This window comes from Aquila chrysaetos, chromosome 1 (genome assembly GCF_900496995.4).
Source record: "Aquila chrysaetos chrysaetos chromosome 1, bAquChr1.4, whole genome shotgun sequence".
Classification (NCBI taxonomy): Eukaryota; Metazoa; Chordata; class Aves; order Accipitriformes; family Accipitridae; genus Aquila; species Aquila chrysaetos.
Genome location: NC_044004.1, coordinates 36,899,518 through 36,918,166, shown reverse-complemented (window position 1 = coordinate 36,918,166; position 18,649 = coordinate 36,899,518). Strand labels below are relative to the sequence as shown.

The 18,649-nt window shown below is 48.4% G+C and overlaps 1 protein-coding gene across 2 annotated transcripts in view; it reads right to left on the bottom strand.

Annotated features, from left to right (window-relative positions):
• Positions 1 to 10,373: 10,373 nt before the first annotated feature.
• ENPP6 (ectonucleotide pyrophosphatase/phosphodiesterase 6) overlaps positions 10,374 to 18,649 on the bottom strand; it is a 33,875-nt gene continuing 25,599 nt past the window's right edge. Inside the window, exons 6-9 of one of the 2 annotated variants that reach the window (XM_030024649.2) lie at positions 18,087 to 18,224; positions 13,934 to 14,057; positions 12,874 to 13,113; positions 10,374 to 12,447 (exon numbers count right to left, since the gene is read on the bottom strand). In XM_030024649.2, coding sequence (XP_029880509.1) covers positions 12,890 to 13,113; positions 13,934 to 14,057; positions 18,087 to 18,224 — 486 coding nt within the window. In that variant the 3' untranslated portion in view covers positions 10,374 to 12,447; positions 12,874 to 12,889. Of the gene's footprint in view, positions 13,114 to 13,933; positions 14,058 to 18,086; positions 18,225 to 18,649 lie in introns of both variants that reach the window. The other variant, XM_041125463.1, reaches the window with a different exon arrangement.

The following is an 18,649-nucleotide window of genomic DNA, read 5'->3' as shown; positions in this document are numbered from 1 at the left end:
TACCAGTAGTGGGAAAACAAGCAGGAGCCAGCGGCCTTTCCCATGTGTGTAGGCTTTCCTTGTGCAGAAGACAGAGGGTACACCAGCACTGGCGCTTCAGCTCTGACTGTGCTCTGGCAAGGGCTCTCCCGGTTGCCCACGCTCACCGTGCTGCAGTTCCTATTGCAGAGCGGTCTCGGTGCAGGAGGGCTGCACCGCTTGGTGATGAAACTTCTGCACCAGAGGATGCACGTCAGGAGCACAGCCACAGCACTGCAGCTCTTTTGGGTCCTATTGGCTGGGTTTTTTGAAAATAAGGCCCTAGGCAATTAATTTCGCAGGGCCGCTTGTGTGCTGAAGGGATTTGAATGCAAACCACGTCCCACGACCCACGTACCTGGAGCCGGCCATCGCTACGTAGCTGTGGTCTCCACCACGTGCGCACCACTACCCATGTACCGCTGCCAGCAGCGGCCGTCACGGTTGCAAACTTGAGGCCGCAGAAGCGCAAACCTCGGAGCTGGGTGTGCCTTGGGATTGTGGGCAGTGACCGGGACGGGGACAGCAGAGAGGGGCATTTGCCTTTCTGGCTATGGCAGATGAGCGCTGCCCCTGCCTCCGTGGCGAGGCCCCCTCCTCCCTCTGCACTGCTGCTCCTTGCGGCCGGTTGTCCAGCCCACCCCAGCTGCCTTGAGCCAAACCCTCCCTGGCGAGCCGTGGGGCCCCAGCCCCTTGCTGCCGCTCGCCCCCAGCACGGGGAGGCCGTGGGGAGAGAGGCCCTTTGCTGTCCAGTTTAGTGCTTGCCGCTGGCTCAGGCCCCAAGTGAACCTGCCAGAGAAGTCCTATTTAGCATCCAGCTGCCGCAGTTTAACATGCTTCTGCTGGACACAAGCTGGTGATGATTTTCAGATGCTCGTAACGGGGCCAGCTGTAACCCTCATCTGAGGCATGGCCCTGGCAGAGCTTCTCGGTAAAATGGTAACCACTTTTTTTTTTTCCTTTTTTTTTAACCTAGACAATGCAGTATATTTTTTTTCTTTTCTTCTAAAGGAGTGCTGAGGCACCTTCCCTGAAACTTCCCAGGAAACTTTGGGTTGAGGCAGAGGTCTCGCTGTCAGCCTAAGTCTGCAGCAGAAGCATCAGTCAGGGGAGGCACCCGAGGAGGAGAGGGGCAGGGGCCGATTTGTCCGTCGTGGTGCAAGTGCACGAGGCCACCCCGGTGCCCAGCCTGAGGAACAGAGCCCAGAGAGGGACCCCAGTCAGAGCCCAGGCCGCCTGCCTTGTCCCACAAAGGGGGAGGACACGGCCAGCCCACACAGTAGGAGAGGAAACCCAAAAAGCTCCCCAGCTCTGTTGTTGCTCTGCCGTCCCTTGGCTCCTGCACCCGGCAGCCTGGCAGCCCCCCGGGAGCCCTCCCCAGCAGCACAGGCAGTACTAGCAGTCCCATCTTGTCCTCCCCGCTTGCTTCTGAAGAACGTAATTTTATCTTCCAACCGCAGTGTTTTATTTGTAAGTAGTCACCAGAGGACCCTGGAGATTTATTATTCATTCACCATGAAGAAACTCAAGAGTCCTCAGGCCTAAGGCAGCCAATATATTTATTGTTCCTCCTTAAAGGTAGACCCTTGGCCTGTTATGGTTTTATTATTACCTATAACCCAGTATGGAGAGATGGTATTTCTCATGCTTCGCTGTTAGACAGCAGATAACAGTTTCACTAAATCACAGTTTGTACAGAAAAAAAAACCAAAATGAGAAACCCACATATTTTTGAAGACAGAAGTAAAACAAACAAACAAAAAATCCCAGAAAACTAAAGCCTTACAGAATGACAAACAGTTTTGAAAAGCTCTTTCGCTGCATTTAAAACGTTCGCCTAGAGACGAGTGGACTTTCCTTGAACCAGAAACTAATAAAAGACTATTGCCTTTAAATATTTAGACCATTGCAGATTTCAGAACTGTTTGTCTTTCTAAAAATGAGCTGGTTGGGATGTTGCTGAAGAGGGAGCTGCATTTTTGACACCAGATTAGTAGCAGGGCTAACTAATCATCAGGTCCAGCCAGGCAAGACCACCAGCTTCAGTCTCAAGACAGAGCAGAGTGACTGAGCTAGTCCCACATGTCAGGCTAAAAATGAAGACTGTTGGCATTTATTTTTTTGTAAAAAAGAAGAAAATAATCGCTGGACTATACTGACATGTAGTGTGTGAATTTTGTGTCTCATGACTGCTGCCTTGTGCCATGGATAATGCAGACAGTGGTGTAACCCTGGTGTTGGTCTCCATGAACAGACGGGTCAGCAGGTGACCAGCTTCTGCCCGGATTTCTTCCAGACTGGGGTCTCTGCAATTTGAGGGGAAGAGAAGGAGGGTGGATGCTTTTCCCCAGAAGGAGAATGAGGGAATCGGAGTATCGCGTCTTAAAAAACTTGAGAGATTTCACTAAAACAAAGAGGAAAACTTGAAAAGAGGGCAGAGGAACATGAGAGTGTACTTCAGTAGCAGGGGAGTCACTGTTGGGACCAGCTGTTTGAGAACAAAGATGTCAGCTCAAGACAGAAGAAAAATTACAGAAGAATAAATTCACATTACATGGAGGTCAAAGGATCCTGGGCTCCAAAAAGCCAGCTGAGGCAGGGAACTACATGTGCCTGCCTTCATGATTTATACAGACCTAAAATAAAGAGCAACCGATACTGGAACGTTCTGACATGTGTCCATGGTTGTGCTGTAAGGATGGGGTGTCCCCGCGTGATGCCCAGCCGGGAGCTGGGACGCAGCACAGCCGCTGAGAGCAGCCGGGGCTGGCTCCCCCGGAGGTGCACCCTTCACAGGCGGAGTGGGATCCTGGAAGAAGCCCTGTGGGAAAGGATGGAGAGGGATTCCAGCAGCGCCTGCCTGGCAGCGCTGCCATGGATGCTCCTCTTCTCTGCTGCCCAAGCACAACGGCCCTCCTTATTCCTGGTTAACTCCTGGCCTGAAGAACAACTTACTGTCCTTCACCCTTTAGGTAGGAACTAGGCATAGCTTGCAAAACCGGCGAGGTACTTGGCGCTCCTGGCGGTATTTCCCTCTCCTCAGACAGCCCTCTAAAACACAAATCATAATTGCTTGTCTCAACCCATCACCCTTCCCCCTCCCTGTGTGCGCGGGAGGTTTCTGCTCGTGAAGGTTTTGCTCAACCTCAAGGCTCCCACATTCGTCTTGGAATAAAACCTCCTCCCTTCTTTCCCTCCATTCCTATCGTACGTGCAGTAACTTGCTGTTTGTTCCCTTGCAACGGCTGCAGAGCGCCTCCAAGCTTAGTTTGCGTCCAAAAAACCATCTCCTCTCTCCAGCAGGAGAAGGTCTGTGATGCATCCCAGATGTTTGCACGTGGCAGCAGTCTCCAGACACAATAGATGACGGTAGGGAGATGGATAAGCAACGAGCAATTGCTTCTCCTTGTGCCCCTTCTCAGAGGCAGGGAAGTTTTGGCACTGACTCTATTTACCACACTGGTCTATGAAACCTTTTGAACGTCACTTGGAGATGTCTCTGTTTCTAGCTGTGGTTGTCAAGGGGAACTGGAAGGGGGATGCAGAACAGTTTCAGATCATTATATAAGATTCATCTTATATCTTCTCTGTGGTTACCTACTGCCAGCTCCAAATTAGCCCATTCCCATCCCTTCAAACAGAAGAAAAGTGCTGGCTAAAACCGTCTCTGCCCTGCAGCTGCTGTTCACGTGCTCAGTACAGCCTCGGGCTGCATTCAGAGCTCTCTCTGGTTGCCTCCTTTTTCCCACCCTTGCAGGATTTTTGGCAAGGACTGCTTTTTGGGTCCGGGTTTGTTACCGGCTGGCTGGGGCCCTCTTCCCTGGCCGAGGCCCTGGATGCCGAGATTGTTATAAGAGAAATTATTCAGTCTTAGGATGCGTTTTTTTATACGAAAGCTGTTCAGCCAAACAGAGTCTCCGTGATTCAAAGACTACCTATGCCCAAGTGTAGAGGCACTATGAATGCCTGTTTCCCACAGTGAAGCTGCCCACCTGCTTTATTATTTGGCATGCTGGCTAGGATGGCACTGTTAGGGCTGTCACTACCCACGCTGGTGACAAACAGCAAGGCTAGTGGGGGGGGGTGAACACAGGAAGAGAACTCCTTTTACATAGAAAATATCCCATGCTTCATCAACACCATGCTGGAAATAGGGCCATCAAAAATAAGATTTTTTTTTCAGGAAAGAAGTGGCTTAAATACTCAGCTTCACAGAGACAGGCAAGGGGGTGAGCGGCTCTTCAATAGAGATTTTTTTCTTTTTATTTAGAGGTTGAAATGGGTAAAGACCTTGCTCTCTCTACTATGCTATCAGCAGCCTCAAATGAAACGCTGTTGTGCTCAGCTTCCCAGAAGGATTATTGTATGCCAAAGCTTAATGTTAGCAGAAGCAATCCTTTCCTAGGGACAAGGGGAGAGAAAAACCGAACAAGTCATTTATAGGGATCTGTATCAACAGCTTTTTCTGAGAAATAGTCCATATAATTCAAAGCAGGAAAGAGAATTGTATCAACAAATTACTTCAGAAGAACAGACTTTGATGAGGCAAATGGGACCAGTCCCCCAGCCTGCACTTCAGTAGAAAGTAATTTCTACAAAATGCTGTCCCAGTGATACCTCACACCGGCTGGATGTGTGGAGAGGGGCAGGGTAGGAGTAAATGTGGGAGGAACAGCATGGAGAAATTGTGATGACAATCATGGTAGCATCCTTTTCCAAACGGGATGAGGAGCTCTGGCTTGTACTGATTCATAGTTTGTTTTCATGGCACTATTTATAAACCTGCTAACACTTCCTAAATGGTAACCCTAATGACAAATTACAAATCCTTCATAATTTGACATGTATCTGAATTATTCTATGTGTTTTTAATGGGAAAAATAACCATTTTCTTGACTGATTCAGAACAGCAAACACTGGAGACGGTGAACTGATTGGGAATGATGAAGCACCGTATGTCAAACCTGGCTGGATATTGCCTATTGGATTGGAGCAGACCTGGCTCTCATTGGAGCTGATCTGGGAAAATCCACCCTCGACCTCAGCCCCTTGCCTTTTCCATCACGGGGTACCGCAGGCATTTTTGGAGGTGCCCAGGCCACCGGCTTCAGACATCTCCAAACGCAGCTCTGCCCCGGGCACCAGGGGAAGCTGTGGGATGCGTGGGGCAGCAGCTTCTGCAGTTTGTGGGGTCCTTTGGTGGGGGCTTTGTTTGGAGCCTGTCAGTGGCCGGCACAGGGCAGCTCTCCAGGGCAGCGGGAACACGTGGCTGTCACAGCTTTGCCTATCCCACACGACGAGACACTTCACCCGCCATGGAGCAACCCCCTTTGGAGAGCAAGTCCTGTTTCATTCACCTCAGCTCCTACACCATTAATTCCTCCATCCTCCTCCTTTGTATTCATTTCTTAAGCTGCTCTAGCTGTCACATCTGCACATGTACCAGCTGGTTTCCCATTTTTAATTGCCCTCAGAGGGCTTCTTCAAGAGCCACACCTGCTTTTGTATGGGCCTTAATTTGTCACTGTCCAAACTGGAGCAGCAAGCATTTAAAATTCAGCCTCTATGACTGTGTTGTATTTCTTCAAATGCGTGATTAATTGCTGAGCCTTTACAGGCTGCATTCAGCTATTTCTGCATAAAACAGAGTCTGTCTTTTGCTGGAAAGCTCACCACATCATGGATATTAAATATCTTCTTGTCAGTGGGACTTGCGTCTGTTCATCCCATTTGTTCTTGCAGAAGGAGGCTGTATGAAATGCAAAGAAAGCTTGGGGCTCTCTCAAGTTTATTCTGTTTAGAGGGAAAAAACCCCAGTTATTTTCCTTTGTCAAAACTATTGTTATAAGGAAACATGTGAGATTAGGGCAGGAGGGGATGTTCCAGGTCATGCCATCCAGTCCCTGCAGCAGTGGAAGCAAGCAGGTTGTATAATCCAGCTCATAAATTGCTTGAACTCCACCTTAAAAAATATTAAGCATTTTTTTTGTCCTCCTTCACAGCTGCTATGGGAAGGCTGCTTTAAAACCTTATTTTTAAGCCCAAAGTGATTTCCTTATTATGTCCATGCTCGGAGAAGCCCTCCATGGCTGGGCAAGGGGTGCTTTCCCTCTCTTTTACAGCATCTTCTCAGCCGAGATGTGTGCAAGGTGCAGGATATGGCCAGCCGGGGTTACCCCTGTCCCACCCCACATGGGTTACCCATCTCCCACCCCTCGGATTCTCGGGCACAATCAGTGAGCTGCAATCTGAAAACCGTGGTGCTACCTACTCTGGCAAACACAGAAACAAAGTCTTGCCCCCAGAAGCCCCACCAATATGGGGAAGATATGGAAGGAATAGCAAGGCATAGAGAGATTTACAGATAGATGGATGAATGGATGGATACATAGGCAGGCAAATATGCACCTTTGAAAAATTAGTTTTGAATTTGCCAGAGCCCCCTTCTGCCCAGGGATCATGTAGAGGGTGGGAGGCTCTTCAGAAACCAGAAGCAGGCCCCTCCTGAGTCACTTTGTATGGCCATGGCCTGCAGGGGCAAAACTAACCTGAATAGGGGAGCACAAAAGAGTGATTGCCAATGCACTGGTTGTTTTAGTGCCGTAGGATGAGCAGCACATTTGACCACTGAAGAAATGCTAAAACTGCCTGTTACGGACAGGTGGCTCAGTTATATACATTTACATGGCACGGAGGCAGCCCAGTGCGAGCGGCAGGTTGGCCGGGTGTTCAGTGGGGATTGTGGCTGATCCCCCGCAAGCCCTGCCTGCGCTCTGCAGCCTTCGCAAAAGCCGGTGCCACCTAGGCCTCCCTTTTTCTATCCGGCAGGGAAGCAACGCCGGTGTCTCCAGCCAGTTTTGAGGGTTACTTAATATTCACCATGTGATATATCTAAGTGCTGAGTAATGTTTTAACGTATTATTAATTTCTCGAGAACAACAGAAGGCTGCTAGAGAGCCGTCAGTGCCCACTCCCACAATCACAGAAAACTGGTCATGCAGGAGATGCCCACGTGGTCCCGGCAGAGGATGCGGACGTTTGGGGGCTGGCTGCCCACGACCCCTCGGCGTGGGACATGAGGGCAGCTTCTGTGCACATGCCGGTGCCCCTTGCTCTGCAAGGCTGCTACAAGCCTGATATTAAAATGCCTCGTTCGCCGCTGCTGAGGGAGGAACAAAACGAGCTCCCCGGAGCTCAGCTAAGCCCTGATCCGTGCTGGCGTGGGAGGTGGGCACTACGTCTCCCCTGCCTCAGCCCACTCTCCTCAGCCCTCCTCGCTGTTTTCTTGCTGTCTTTTATTGCTTTCATCGGAGTCCTCCTGATCAGCACTGCCGGGGCTGCCTGACCGGAGAATGCCACGTTTAACCTCGAGTGAAGCTGCAAGTGAGAACGAGCAACGGAGCAAGGAGCTGCATTGCTCATCCCTGCCGCCCTCTTTTGCACACCTATTTTGTTTCCCACTAGCGGGATCAGGCTTTAATAACAACCAAAGCAGCTCCAGAGGCAGCCCAAGTCCTCTGTATTTGGAAGTGTATCCAGGTGATTCCTGTCAAGGATCGTTAAGGGCCATGTAAAGACCCAGGTCTCTCTGAGGTCACCCTCCTACCGAAATTAGGGCAGAAGCAGGCAGGAGGCTTGCTCAGGAAACTACGCAGAGGCAGCAGGTTTGGGGCGGGGGCTCGGTGCTGCGGGAGGAGGAATCAGCCGTAGAGGAAAGGGTAATGGAAAGAGAATTGGAGCGGAGAAAGAGAAAAAAGCTGCGATGAGAAACACGGGATGAAAGGAAAGTCCCAATTCTTACTTTGCTCGCTACAACCCTCCTGCCTAAAATGTACTGCTTTCTCCCGCCCCACCCCAGCCCTGCCTACTTAAATCACCCCTTTCCCCCCCCCCCCCCCCCCCCCCCCGCAGGAAGGCTGCGTTTTCCTCCGTTTCTCTCCTCCGAAGGGGAGGGTGGTCGCGGGGCTCCCCCGGGCCCTGCCGCCCCCAGAGCCTGTGCCGCGCAGGACGGCCGGCAGGGGGCGCTGCCGGGCCGGGCACGCCGGGGCGGCCCGGGGGTCCGTCCCGTCCGTCCGTCCGTCCCGTCCCCCCCGTAAACGGGGGCTCCTCACTCCGCTCCTGCCCCGGCAAACCCAGCCGCGATTTAGGAAGCTGCGCCCTTTGCTGCTGCCGCCGCCGCCGCCGCCTTGCTGGCTGTCGACACGAAAAAAAGCGGCAAACAAGGCCATACAAGCCACTTCCCGGTCCCGCAGGGCCTTTTCCCTCACGAGGGCCGAGCGGTCTTCCCCCCTCTCCTCAGCCCTCTCCCCCCCCCCCCGCCGGCAGAGAAAATACTGTTATTTCAGTGCTGCTGCTGATCGACGTCTTCCACCCCGCAGCGGGAGCTTATCTGCAGGCCCAGTGGGTGAGGCTCCCCCAGCCAGGCAGGAAACCGGTCGGAGCGGCGGGAAGGGGCGGCCTCGCCAGCGGTGCGGTGGTGTGGCCTCCCGGCGGCCGCCTCGCACCGCCCGGGGCAGCCGTCCCACAGATGCCGGGCAGGGCAGGTCTGCTGGCAGCTCGCGGTGGTTTTTCTGATGAAATTGGGCTGGTAGAGCGGAAACGGTGTCGTTGACACGGACCTGCCAGATCTGGGGTAACGTTTACACCAGTTGGCAAGTCCGTGGCGACTTCCATATAATTCAGATTTTATCAGAATAATCTATACAGCTATAAACGTATGGACGAAGCTTGAGAATTACAGTGCCCTGAAGAACAGAACTGAAATGCTGATATTTTTGAGCACTCCGCAATAACCTTCCCTTGACATGAATGTATTTCAGTACCTACACAAAATACATTATTCCATGTTGGTGGAAGTTGTCTTTCAAAACAGCTGTTAAATACTCATTATGCTAAAATGGAGGGTTTCAAACTTCTCCCTTCATTAGGCTGTGTTTTCTTAAAAAATTCCCATTGGATTTGCAGCTGCCTGCCCTCTCTACCGCATCCTTACAGGGAAAAGGAGGAGGGGGAAATGTTACCTGGAGCTTTTCCAATGCCTTTCACTTCCCAGTGCCCAGAGCTCCTTCGGTCTGCGTCTCCCCCTGAGGTGTGGAGTTTAACCTCTGACAGATGTTTCACTTCGGGTTGGGGGTTTTTCTACACAGTACTTGACATGAGATGTCCTCTGCCCCTTTTCTCACCCTCCCCTCTCAAAATGTCATCCTAATCCTATAGTGTCTTTTCCCCACTTTTCCATTACTTTCTCTTTTTCGCTCTCCCTGCTCATCAGAAAGACCTTGGAGAAGAAAAGGTGGTCAGCTGCTTCAGGATAGGCGCTCCTGTCAGCACTTCCCTTCAAGCTATGCTGTTGCAGGTTTGTGATTGACAGAGTTTTGACTTCTACTGAGCAGTTAGGAGATGAGGAAGGTGGCCAGCACCACAAAATCTTTTAATTAATCCCTTAGCTGTGAAGTCCCCGTACTTGTGGCGGGCTCTGGCCAGCATCCAGGCCGATGGGAAAGTGTCTCCATGAGGCTGTAGTCTGTGTGGGCAATGCAGGCTGCATCCCGAGGGATGCTGGGGGGCTTAATCTGTCCAGCCCTGGCCAGCCGTGCTATTTACACGGCCGCCAAGCTCATTGATAAAAAAAGGCTCAGCTTATTTAGGTGGGAAGTTGCCATTTTTTGGCACTGCTATGGGGAGCTGACTGAGGCTGATTCCCGTGCTGTCCCCATGCAGGCAGTCCCTCAGCACCCTCCTGTTCGCGGGACCCGTGTTCATGGGACACAAGGGGAGCACCTCTGGGCAGACCTCGGCGGTGCTGTCAGTTCAAAGGGAGTCCTGCTGTGAATTAAAGGACTTGTTGGTGTACCTGCACTGCTTCTCCTCCATCATCCCCTCCCTGCCCCTGTGGTCAGTTAATAAATTCCACTGAGCAGGTTTGGAGACTTACTTCTGTTAAATCAGTTTCTTCCACTAACATCGTTGTTGGTTTCTGGAGCTTAAAGCAGGAGTAGGACTCCTTGTCCCTGAGGCCCTTCGTGTTGGTTTTTGAGGTCTCGTTGCCATTTGCACCACCCCATGCTGGGATGTGGGGTGTACCGTGAGGGCTTCAGAAAGCCCGAACCAACTGAACCCTGGTACCAGCGACAACGCACCTGACTTCTGCACAAGCAACTGATGTGATGGTAGCACGGTGTGCTTGAAGAAGTGGGTCTGGACAGAGCATCCAGGGCTCACCTCTCTACTTAGGAGAGCAAAATGGTTTGTTATGTCCATTTGCTAGTGTGAATTACATGTCCCTGGATGGATGTTCAAAAGGTTAAATATTGAAATGTATCTGGAAAAAATGACTGCTTATACAAGCTACAGTATCTTGTGTGATGCATTTAATGTCCCTAATTTACATGCTGACAGCTTTGCCATTTCTAAACAATGTTATCATTCATCTTTCTGATGATTAATCAGCACAAGCTTCAAACACTGTTTATCACACTTTGATGCAGCAATCAAACAAGAAAGGCAAGGTGTTACAGGGGTGTTTTTTGTTTGGGTTTTTTTTTTTCAAAAATCTTACAGTATTTACAAAAAGATGCTTTATTTTTTCTAACACCATTCTTAGAATTATTCACTCATTCACAATCAGTCATTGTATAAAAATGTCATTCAGAAATAGGTTTTAAAATACACCCACCCCTGTTGCATAGTATACAGAAAAATAGGCGAGAGTCAAGACACTTGATTTTTGAATGAGAATGTGAACTGATTCAGAGGTACAACATTTCTGAGGAAGAAAGATGCACTTCTCAAAAAATGATCAGCTGTAGTTCTCCTGATGCTAATGAGCTTCTTGCAGGTCTACTGTCAAATTTCCCTTTTACAGATCAAGTATCTTTTGAGGTGTGTTGCCATACACACAATGCTTGCATTAAGGTCAAACAAATCATTTTGCAATTAGATTTACTCTGCAGTATTTGCATGTGGACACTGACTACTATGAGTTACACAAAGTACTCGCAAGGATCAATGTTGGTTTCATGTGTCATGGCTCATCCCTGGAACAACTCAGTGGACCTGATTTGTTATTTCCAACTTCTGTTTGTATAATTGAGAGTCTGAATATACCCTTACACTTTTAGGATCTTTTCTTCTGTAAGAGGACCTTGGGTTCTGTTCACTGTAAGAGTTAAAATGGCAGGCTGTGGAGGGATTAACAGGCACTGACTGTATCTATCTATCCTGTTGACTTTCAAACAAAACTTGGTAATTTAGTCATTTGGTTATCTTGTATACTGATAATTTTTTTGCTTTAAAAATGTGCTCCAGTGAATTCATCGAGCCTGGTCCATTAAAGAGCAACAGGGAACTCTGAACAATAGGTGCTTGTTTTACAGCTACTGCAAATGCTTCGAAAGCACTAAATTGCCTTTTATACTCAACAGTCTAATAACAAAGACTGATTTTCTCCCTTTTTTTCCCCAATTGATTTGATGGTTCACTTGAGCTTTAAAAACACATTACATAAATCTTTACGGCTATTACAGAAGTCTTTTGTCAGGTTTAATTTGGTGTTTGGTTTTTTTTCCACGGTGTAATCATTCACCCTTAAACTCACGGTACCACACATACCCGGATCATGCTTGACTCTGGATCTATAAGAATAGTAAGTCCTAAAGGTTTATTTTGCATGGGGAGGGACCTAAATCCTTCCAAAGGCAGTTTGTCACTGAAAGCTCTTGGTTCAGAGGTATATCAGAAAAAGCGCCAAGCACTCCCGAAGGCACCTCTGACAACAGCTCTATCCTCTCCTGCTATTTAGCTTTACCGTGACAACTTTGTTTGGGCTTGATAGGCCGTGATGGAAATATTAGCTAGGATTAACTGAGAGGGTGGGAGATCCATCAGTGTAGACCTCTCTCCCTGCTGCAGAATAAAGGGGAATGGGCAGATGTGTAGAAAGCAAGAGCTGGTAGAAAAGCAGTAAGTGTTGAAAAACCTTCAGGGACACAATTGGGTACAAAACCCTAAAACCTGAGCAGATGATATTCTCTTCACCAGAAAAAGCAGAGAGGCTGTTAAATGCCAGGCTTCCTCATCCTACTTTCTCCTGACCCCTGTGTGTCCAGATGCCTCTTCACTTTCCTCCTGTTTTTGAAGTGGAGGATTTCTATCATTCTCCCCTTTCCCAGCCCCAGCCCCCCCTGCCCCGTGGTCCGTGAGGAAAGCCGGGCCCTGGAGGTGTGCAGGGCCAGGTCTCGCTTTGGGGAAAATGAAGAAGGGAAGGCTGGGAGAAGTAGGATGCTCTCACTGCAATCCCGCCGATCCACCTCTCTCAGCATTATGACCACTCAGCAAAGCGCTTGGCTCTTTGACGAACGGGTCGGTATAGATGGGGCTTGGCTGGCACTGTAAGGAGAAGGTGGGGCTCTGCTGGTGGTGGAGCTGGAGCTGAAGGAGTGAATCAGAAAGAACCCAGTTAAATGCACAGAGGTCTGTCTCCATGCCTGAGCTTCTCAGTACTGGGAGCCAGGGTAAGCCTCTCAGTTAAAGATGCTGGGGTAAGATGTGTTCGATGCTCAGAGATGTCCACGTGCACACACCAGAAAATTTTGCGGATAGCCAGCCGGGATTCTGCTCTCATTGCCAGCGCTATAAATCTAGAGTAGCGACACTGACTTTTCTGGCTGTGTTTGGAGCAGCACAAAACCCGGCTTTACATTATAACCACTGTAAATGCAGGATGGGTCAAATTCACGCCTGGTGGAGCACGACGGAGGAGTGGGGGACAGCACTCTATTAATGAAGCTATTATTCAAACGAAGAACTTTAAAAAAAAAAAAAAAAGAGAAGGATGGAGTTGCTGGTGACACTGACCAACATTGTTTGGGGATCACAGTAAGGAGATCTGCCGGGCGAACAGGGAGAGCAGAGCTAGCGCCAGGGCGCAGCTGCCGCCCGGGGGGAGCGGTGCCAAGGGGGCCGTGTTTCGGAGCATGCACTCCACCCTGGACCAGGAGCCATTGTTGGGCAGCGGCTGTATTCCTGCCAGGCTGCACATGATGTTGTAAACATCCACGGATCTGATGGGAGGCGCTCGGAAGTTGGATCGGAAATCTGTAGGGAAAACAGGCAAAGAGAGGAGTTGGCGTTGTATGGCTTGGGGTTAGCTCCTGAAATGCGGGCTGCTGCAGGGCAAGGGCTCCTCTGCCTTCCCTCAGACTTACCCAGCAGGCTGGGATGTGGCACACTGTACAATTTACAACACAGCTCAGCAAAAACATTTTAAATGTTTTTATTCATTATTTTTACTTCTAGTCCAATTTTATTCTGAAAACTAAAAAAATAAAAAATTAAGTACGGGAGCTACTTTACTGTGTGTGCTTGGTAGAAGATCTGATAGCATCAAATAATTGTATTGCACGTTCTGCTTTCCTTTCGCTCCTGTCTGCAGTTGCAGCCTGGTGCTCAGCAGTGTTTAAAGGGCCTGATGAAGTGGAAACCAGGGGTTTCGTGTCTGTCCGTCGGACAGGTGGCTGAGGTGTGCTGCAACCTTCTCAAAGAAAGTGCTCTGCGTTAGCGAGTCCGAATCCACCAACAAAAAGAGAATTCATGTGTTTCAAAGAGAATTAAAAATTTAGGCCAAAATTTAGGAAAATAGGGCAAAGGTATAGAGTTACTGCACTGAGATGTCAGAGAGGGGCTGACCAAATCCCTTCACATCTCTCTGTCCTGTTTCTCCAGCTACAAAACAGATACAGAGCTAGAAACCTTCCTGGCATTCAGCCGTAGTGAGGAAATCCTGCCATCTCTTTGTAATTTTGGGGTGTCACAGAGTGCCACATGAGGGTCCTGATGTGCCAGGGGCTGCAGGGATGCTGGAGCAGGGGCCATGGGGCTGTGGGTAAGCAGGACACCAAGGACGGTGGCATTGTACCTGGCCCATATGCGATGAAGAAGGCTCTCATGTCCATGAGCTCGTTGTCATAGCCGTGCCAGCCGTTCTGCCAGGCCTCCTTCCTCCCCGTCCCGTTCTCCCAGAAGGGCAGCTTGTCCCTGCTCTGGGCGAAAACAGCAGAGCGCGGTTAGTGCCCGCCTGCGGGGCTGTGCGTGGGGTGCCTTGGTGTGCCACGTTGTGTCTCCGTGCGCTGTACCATCCCATCAGGCCCCTGCACCAGTCTGTCAGCTGCACAGGGGCTCATCACCAGGAGGGGTGATCCCTGGCTTTGCCATCTCAGGGAGTAGCCATCTCCCAGCTGAGCGGGGAGGACAAATTTCTGCCTCTCACTCATCTAAATTTCTGCCATGAGCTCACAGTGTCACAGCTATATGTGACACCTGTAAGCAAGGTGGTGTCCCTCTCCTGCTGCATGCTAGCGGTGCCGCTCTCCCACCCAGCACCATGCATTCCCGTGGATTTGATCGGGTGTTGTTCTGCCCAACATGCCATTGGTACCATAGAAAAAGCAGCCATTTTTGCTCCATTTGACTAGTCAGCCTAAACAATACAAATATCACCCCTACCATATACTTTCTAATAATTATTATTTCTTCTCCCTGCTCGTTTTAGTATTAAAGCAATGAAGTTCCTTCCAGGAAACACAGGTTTGGATCTAAGATGGTACCCCTCTCCCTGGCATAGACCACTCTTAGTTTTCTCTCCCTGCTTAGTAGATCCATGCTTCAATAATTTGTCATCGTAATTCTTGTTTTTCCTTGGCCATATTGCACTTAAGTTGTACTTTTAAATTCCTTCCTTTCTCCTGCTCTATATTAACAGCTGTTACCAGACTACCTATAATAGTGCCATATCCTGGCCCCCTCGGGAGCAGCGGTCCCTACGGGCTGCTCAAAATGCTGGACCAACCCTCTCCATGAGTTTCTCTTGTCCCATGCTCCCTAGGGATGACAGCAGATGTGACACTCCAGATATCCCCAAAACTATGGCAGGAATTTCACTTGGACGAAGAACATCACCTGACAGTTTATTAGACCCCTGGCATTAATTTCTCTGATGGTTACAGAGAAGGAGCTACAGTTGCCTAAAATGACCAGGTCTGGGCTTCACACTCCATCACAGGAGCACAGAAGATGCCCCAAGAGTCTCCCACATTCCCACCCTGGGCAAGTGGTGCTGCAACCCCTGCAGATGGTTAAGCAGATTGACTGAGGATCCCTTTTCTTTTACAAACATCTGTTTGATTTTTGTTTTCCTCCTCTGCTCAAGAAGAAAACTGACTGTGCACAGGAGCACTGAGGACAGCAATGGTTACGGCTACAAGGTGTAGTTCTTCTGACTGCTTTCCAGGGGAGCCCCCGGAGTATCCCTTGCGTTTCTTCGTATGTAATAGTCAGCAGATGTACCAAATAATTAAACAATTTTAGCTGACAAATTAAATCTCTTTCCTTGTCCCCATCTATTTCACTGACAGCACTCAGAGCAAGCCAAGGAGAAAACAGACTCCTTCCCCCTCTTTCTACCATAGCACCTCCTTATGCTGTGGCTCTGCTTACTGTGGTTCCCGGGGACTAATTGTCACTGGGCTGCTCACCATTAGGCAACCTGTACAGCATTTGTTAGCACCAGCTCCAGACAAGCCAAGTCACATCTAATTTGTGGTGTTTCTTTGGCAGTATCATGACATTGCCAAAGCTACACCCCTCCACGGTCCTGTCAGCTGTCGTGGACTCAGCTGCTTTCCCAGGAATGTCAAACGCAGGAGGTAGGGTGCCTTTCCATCACCCACCCAGGCACCAGGAGATACCTACTCGCAGCTAGATGTGCAGTCAAAGGCACAGTCACTTCCATTATTTTTGCTGCTAGTTGGGTCAGAAAACACACTACTTCTTCTTTCACAACTGCAGCTGAAGTGAGAGCTTGTGAAACCACTGTTAACAGCAGTAGCTTGAGGGAAAGGCTGTGCAAGCGTCTCAGCGCTGCCCTTCTAGAGCAACAGGCTCTGCCTTACAGCAAACCCCACAAAGCCCTGGGGCATCTCTGGGGCCAGGGCGCTGGCAGCACCCCAACATGCCTGCCTTAGCAAGCCCAAATGGGACAGAGGACTCAACCAAGACGTTAATTTTTCATGCTCAGCCTAAGCTTGGGCTAGCACTGCTCCTCAAAGATGAAGCAGGGGTGTCTGGGACTGCTGTCGATGGACTCTTCCCTGCATGTGCGCGGTTAGAAGCTGTACAGCAATTGTTCCCTAAAACTTGGGAAAGTACACTGGGACTGGTACAGGGTGAGCACACAGCCCTGAGGGCTAATGCTGTTGTCGCATGCAGGAGAGCAGCTGGGGGAAATTCAAGGATGGGGATCACTCACTCATGTGGAGGGAACAAGATAATATTACCAGAACAGCATCAATACAGCTGAAGGTGTGTGGAATCCTTCCTCATCCTGCTTTAACTGAAATGTGGATGGACTTTTGCTCCTATGGTCCTTGCTGGGGAAAACCCACAACTTTCCAGATACATCCTCTTTGTCTCTCCCAAAAAAAAAAAAAAAAAAAAAAAAATTTCCCCTTTTTCAAACAGCTTATAGCTATCCACTAGCCAACAGAGAGTTAAAACACCCCATGAGCATGATAGGGAAGAGCTGAATATCCTCTCTTCAGTGGTTTGGGCAGGAAATATAATAGAAGGCTCAATTATTGCTTTAAAAATATGACAGGAAACTTTCATTTTCATATCCCATTCACAGATAATGAAAATGTACCGAGGAGAAGGAAAATCTGACAGCATTAATGAGAGGACATTCTTGAAAATCAGAAACAATGGGAAGGAATGGGCAGAGAGACAGAAATAATTACCATAGCAGCAGTGTTTGCTGCACTGTTATTAAGGTTTGTCAGAGTTTCAATGATTTTTTTTTAAGTGCTTTTTTTTTTTTTACAGACTATGTAAAAATGTTCTGTGTTGAACATCTGTACAAGAGTTTAGTTGTAATTTTTTAAAATAATTTTGACAAAAATGTTTCAGATTCCTACTTTACGTGTCTGAATCTTAATTCTGGCTTTTTTATATATATTTTTTTTTAAACAGAAATGTGGTGCTCACCCATCCATACTCAAAAGCAATCGGGTTTTTTAGAGGTGCACTTTTTTTCAGCTGTAGAAATTATTATCCTAAAGTCAGGTTGGCTAGCAAGACATGTGGTGTGGATCACCTTCAGCAAAGCCTGGTAAGCAGTAGCTCTGAGGGACATGAAAGAAGATGCTCAAATGAGTGACAATAATCTGCAAGGCAATGATGGGCAATGACTATGCTGGGACACCAAAAAAACCCAGGACTCCTTGGTTCTGTTGCCAAGTTACTGACTTAATGTATGGCCTTGAGCAAATCACTTAGTACTGCTCCTCTGTTTACCCACTTAGAAGATATACAAGTTGCCTTGCCCTCCGAGCTGTGGTGAGGTGCAGTTAATATCTGCAATGTGGAGATGCTCAGTAGCGATACAAGTACAAAATAATAATAACAACAACAATAATTTATAGTAACAAAATAAGTTGGTATCAAAAATCTCTTCATGTGCAAGTCTAATTGATTCGCCGCTTAACAAGCTCTCAGATTTCAGTGTATGCACTGGGTATCTCTGAGGAGTAAACCCCTGTCTGACCCTCCTGAGACTGGAGGGCTTGGGAGAAACAGGGCATTTTTAGGACAGAGTCTGGTGGGTGGGAAGCCAGGCAGAAGGATAAGTTGCCACAAAGTACTGCTGAATGGAGAGACAGTAAGATCTTGAAATGGAAACACTCTTTTTGTGCCTGAGATGAAGGTAGATGGGCAGGGGAGAGAGGAGTAAAGCAACAGAACTGGAATGCAAAATACAAAACCTCCTCCTGCTTTATGATGACACAGAAAAAAGAACCGTCTTGACTATTTAACTTTGTCTACCTTCAGCATAGCTGCCATGCCTTTAGGCTCTTTTAAGCACACAGCAATACTTGACATTAGCTTTGTTGTCAGCCCAGGTAAGTGATGTAACACTTTAACTCAATGCCCAGCATAGAATTGTACATTTTTCTTATTGTTTTCATATATTGCACCTTTTCACATTCAAGTCTAAGTATTTTGCTTCTCTACTTTACCTCTACTATGAACCATCCTTTCTCGGCCACGAGAGTTAGAGGAGACACAAATTTTCCTTTTTTGTAGAAAAACCTGTCTGGAATATCCTGTATGTTATAAACGTGCATGTGTTCCACAGCTTTCAGTTTTTGATATATCTGCAAAGAAAACAAATGTTAGGACACCATATGGCTGTAAAGAGCATATATGCACCTATGGATACATGGAAATACCTGAATTTGTAAAATAGCTAATTCCCTTTAATGGCTAATCATCAGCACGTTCAAACTGGGACTTTGCTGGTCCAAAGATGATGGCTGTGCAAAACCTGTTTATGCAGTTTAGGAGGTTCTGAAAACTTGGATCATAAACACATAGGAACGCATGAATTCATGTATGAAATATATTTATAATACACGCACTCACAAATGTATGCATGTGAGTATATCAATGTGCAGCGATAGACCAGCAGAAACCAAACCACCACAGGAGACAGTAAGCTAAGCGGTGAAAGATGCTTAGAGGCACCATATGGACTGGGTACAGATGCAGAAAAGGGATTTTGCCTTTGGCCTCTGCCACT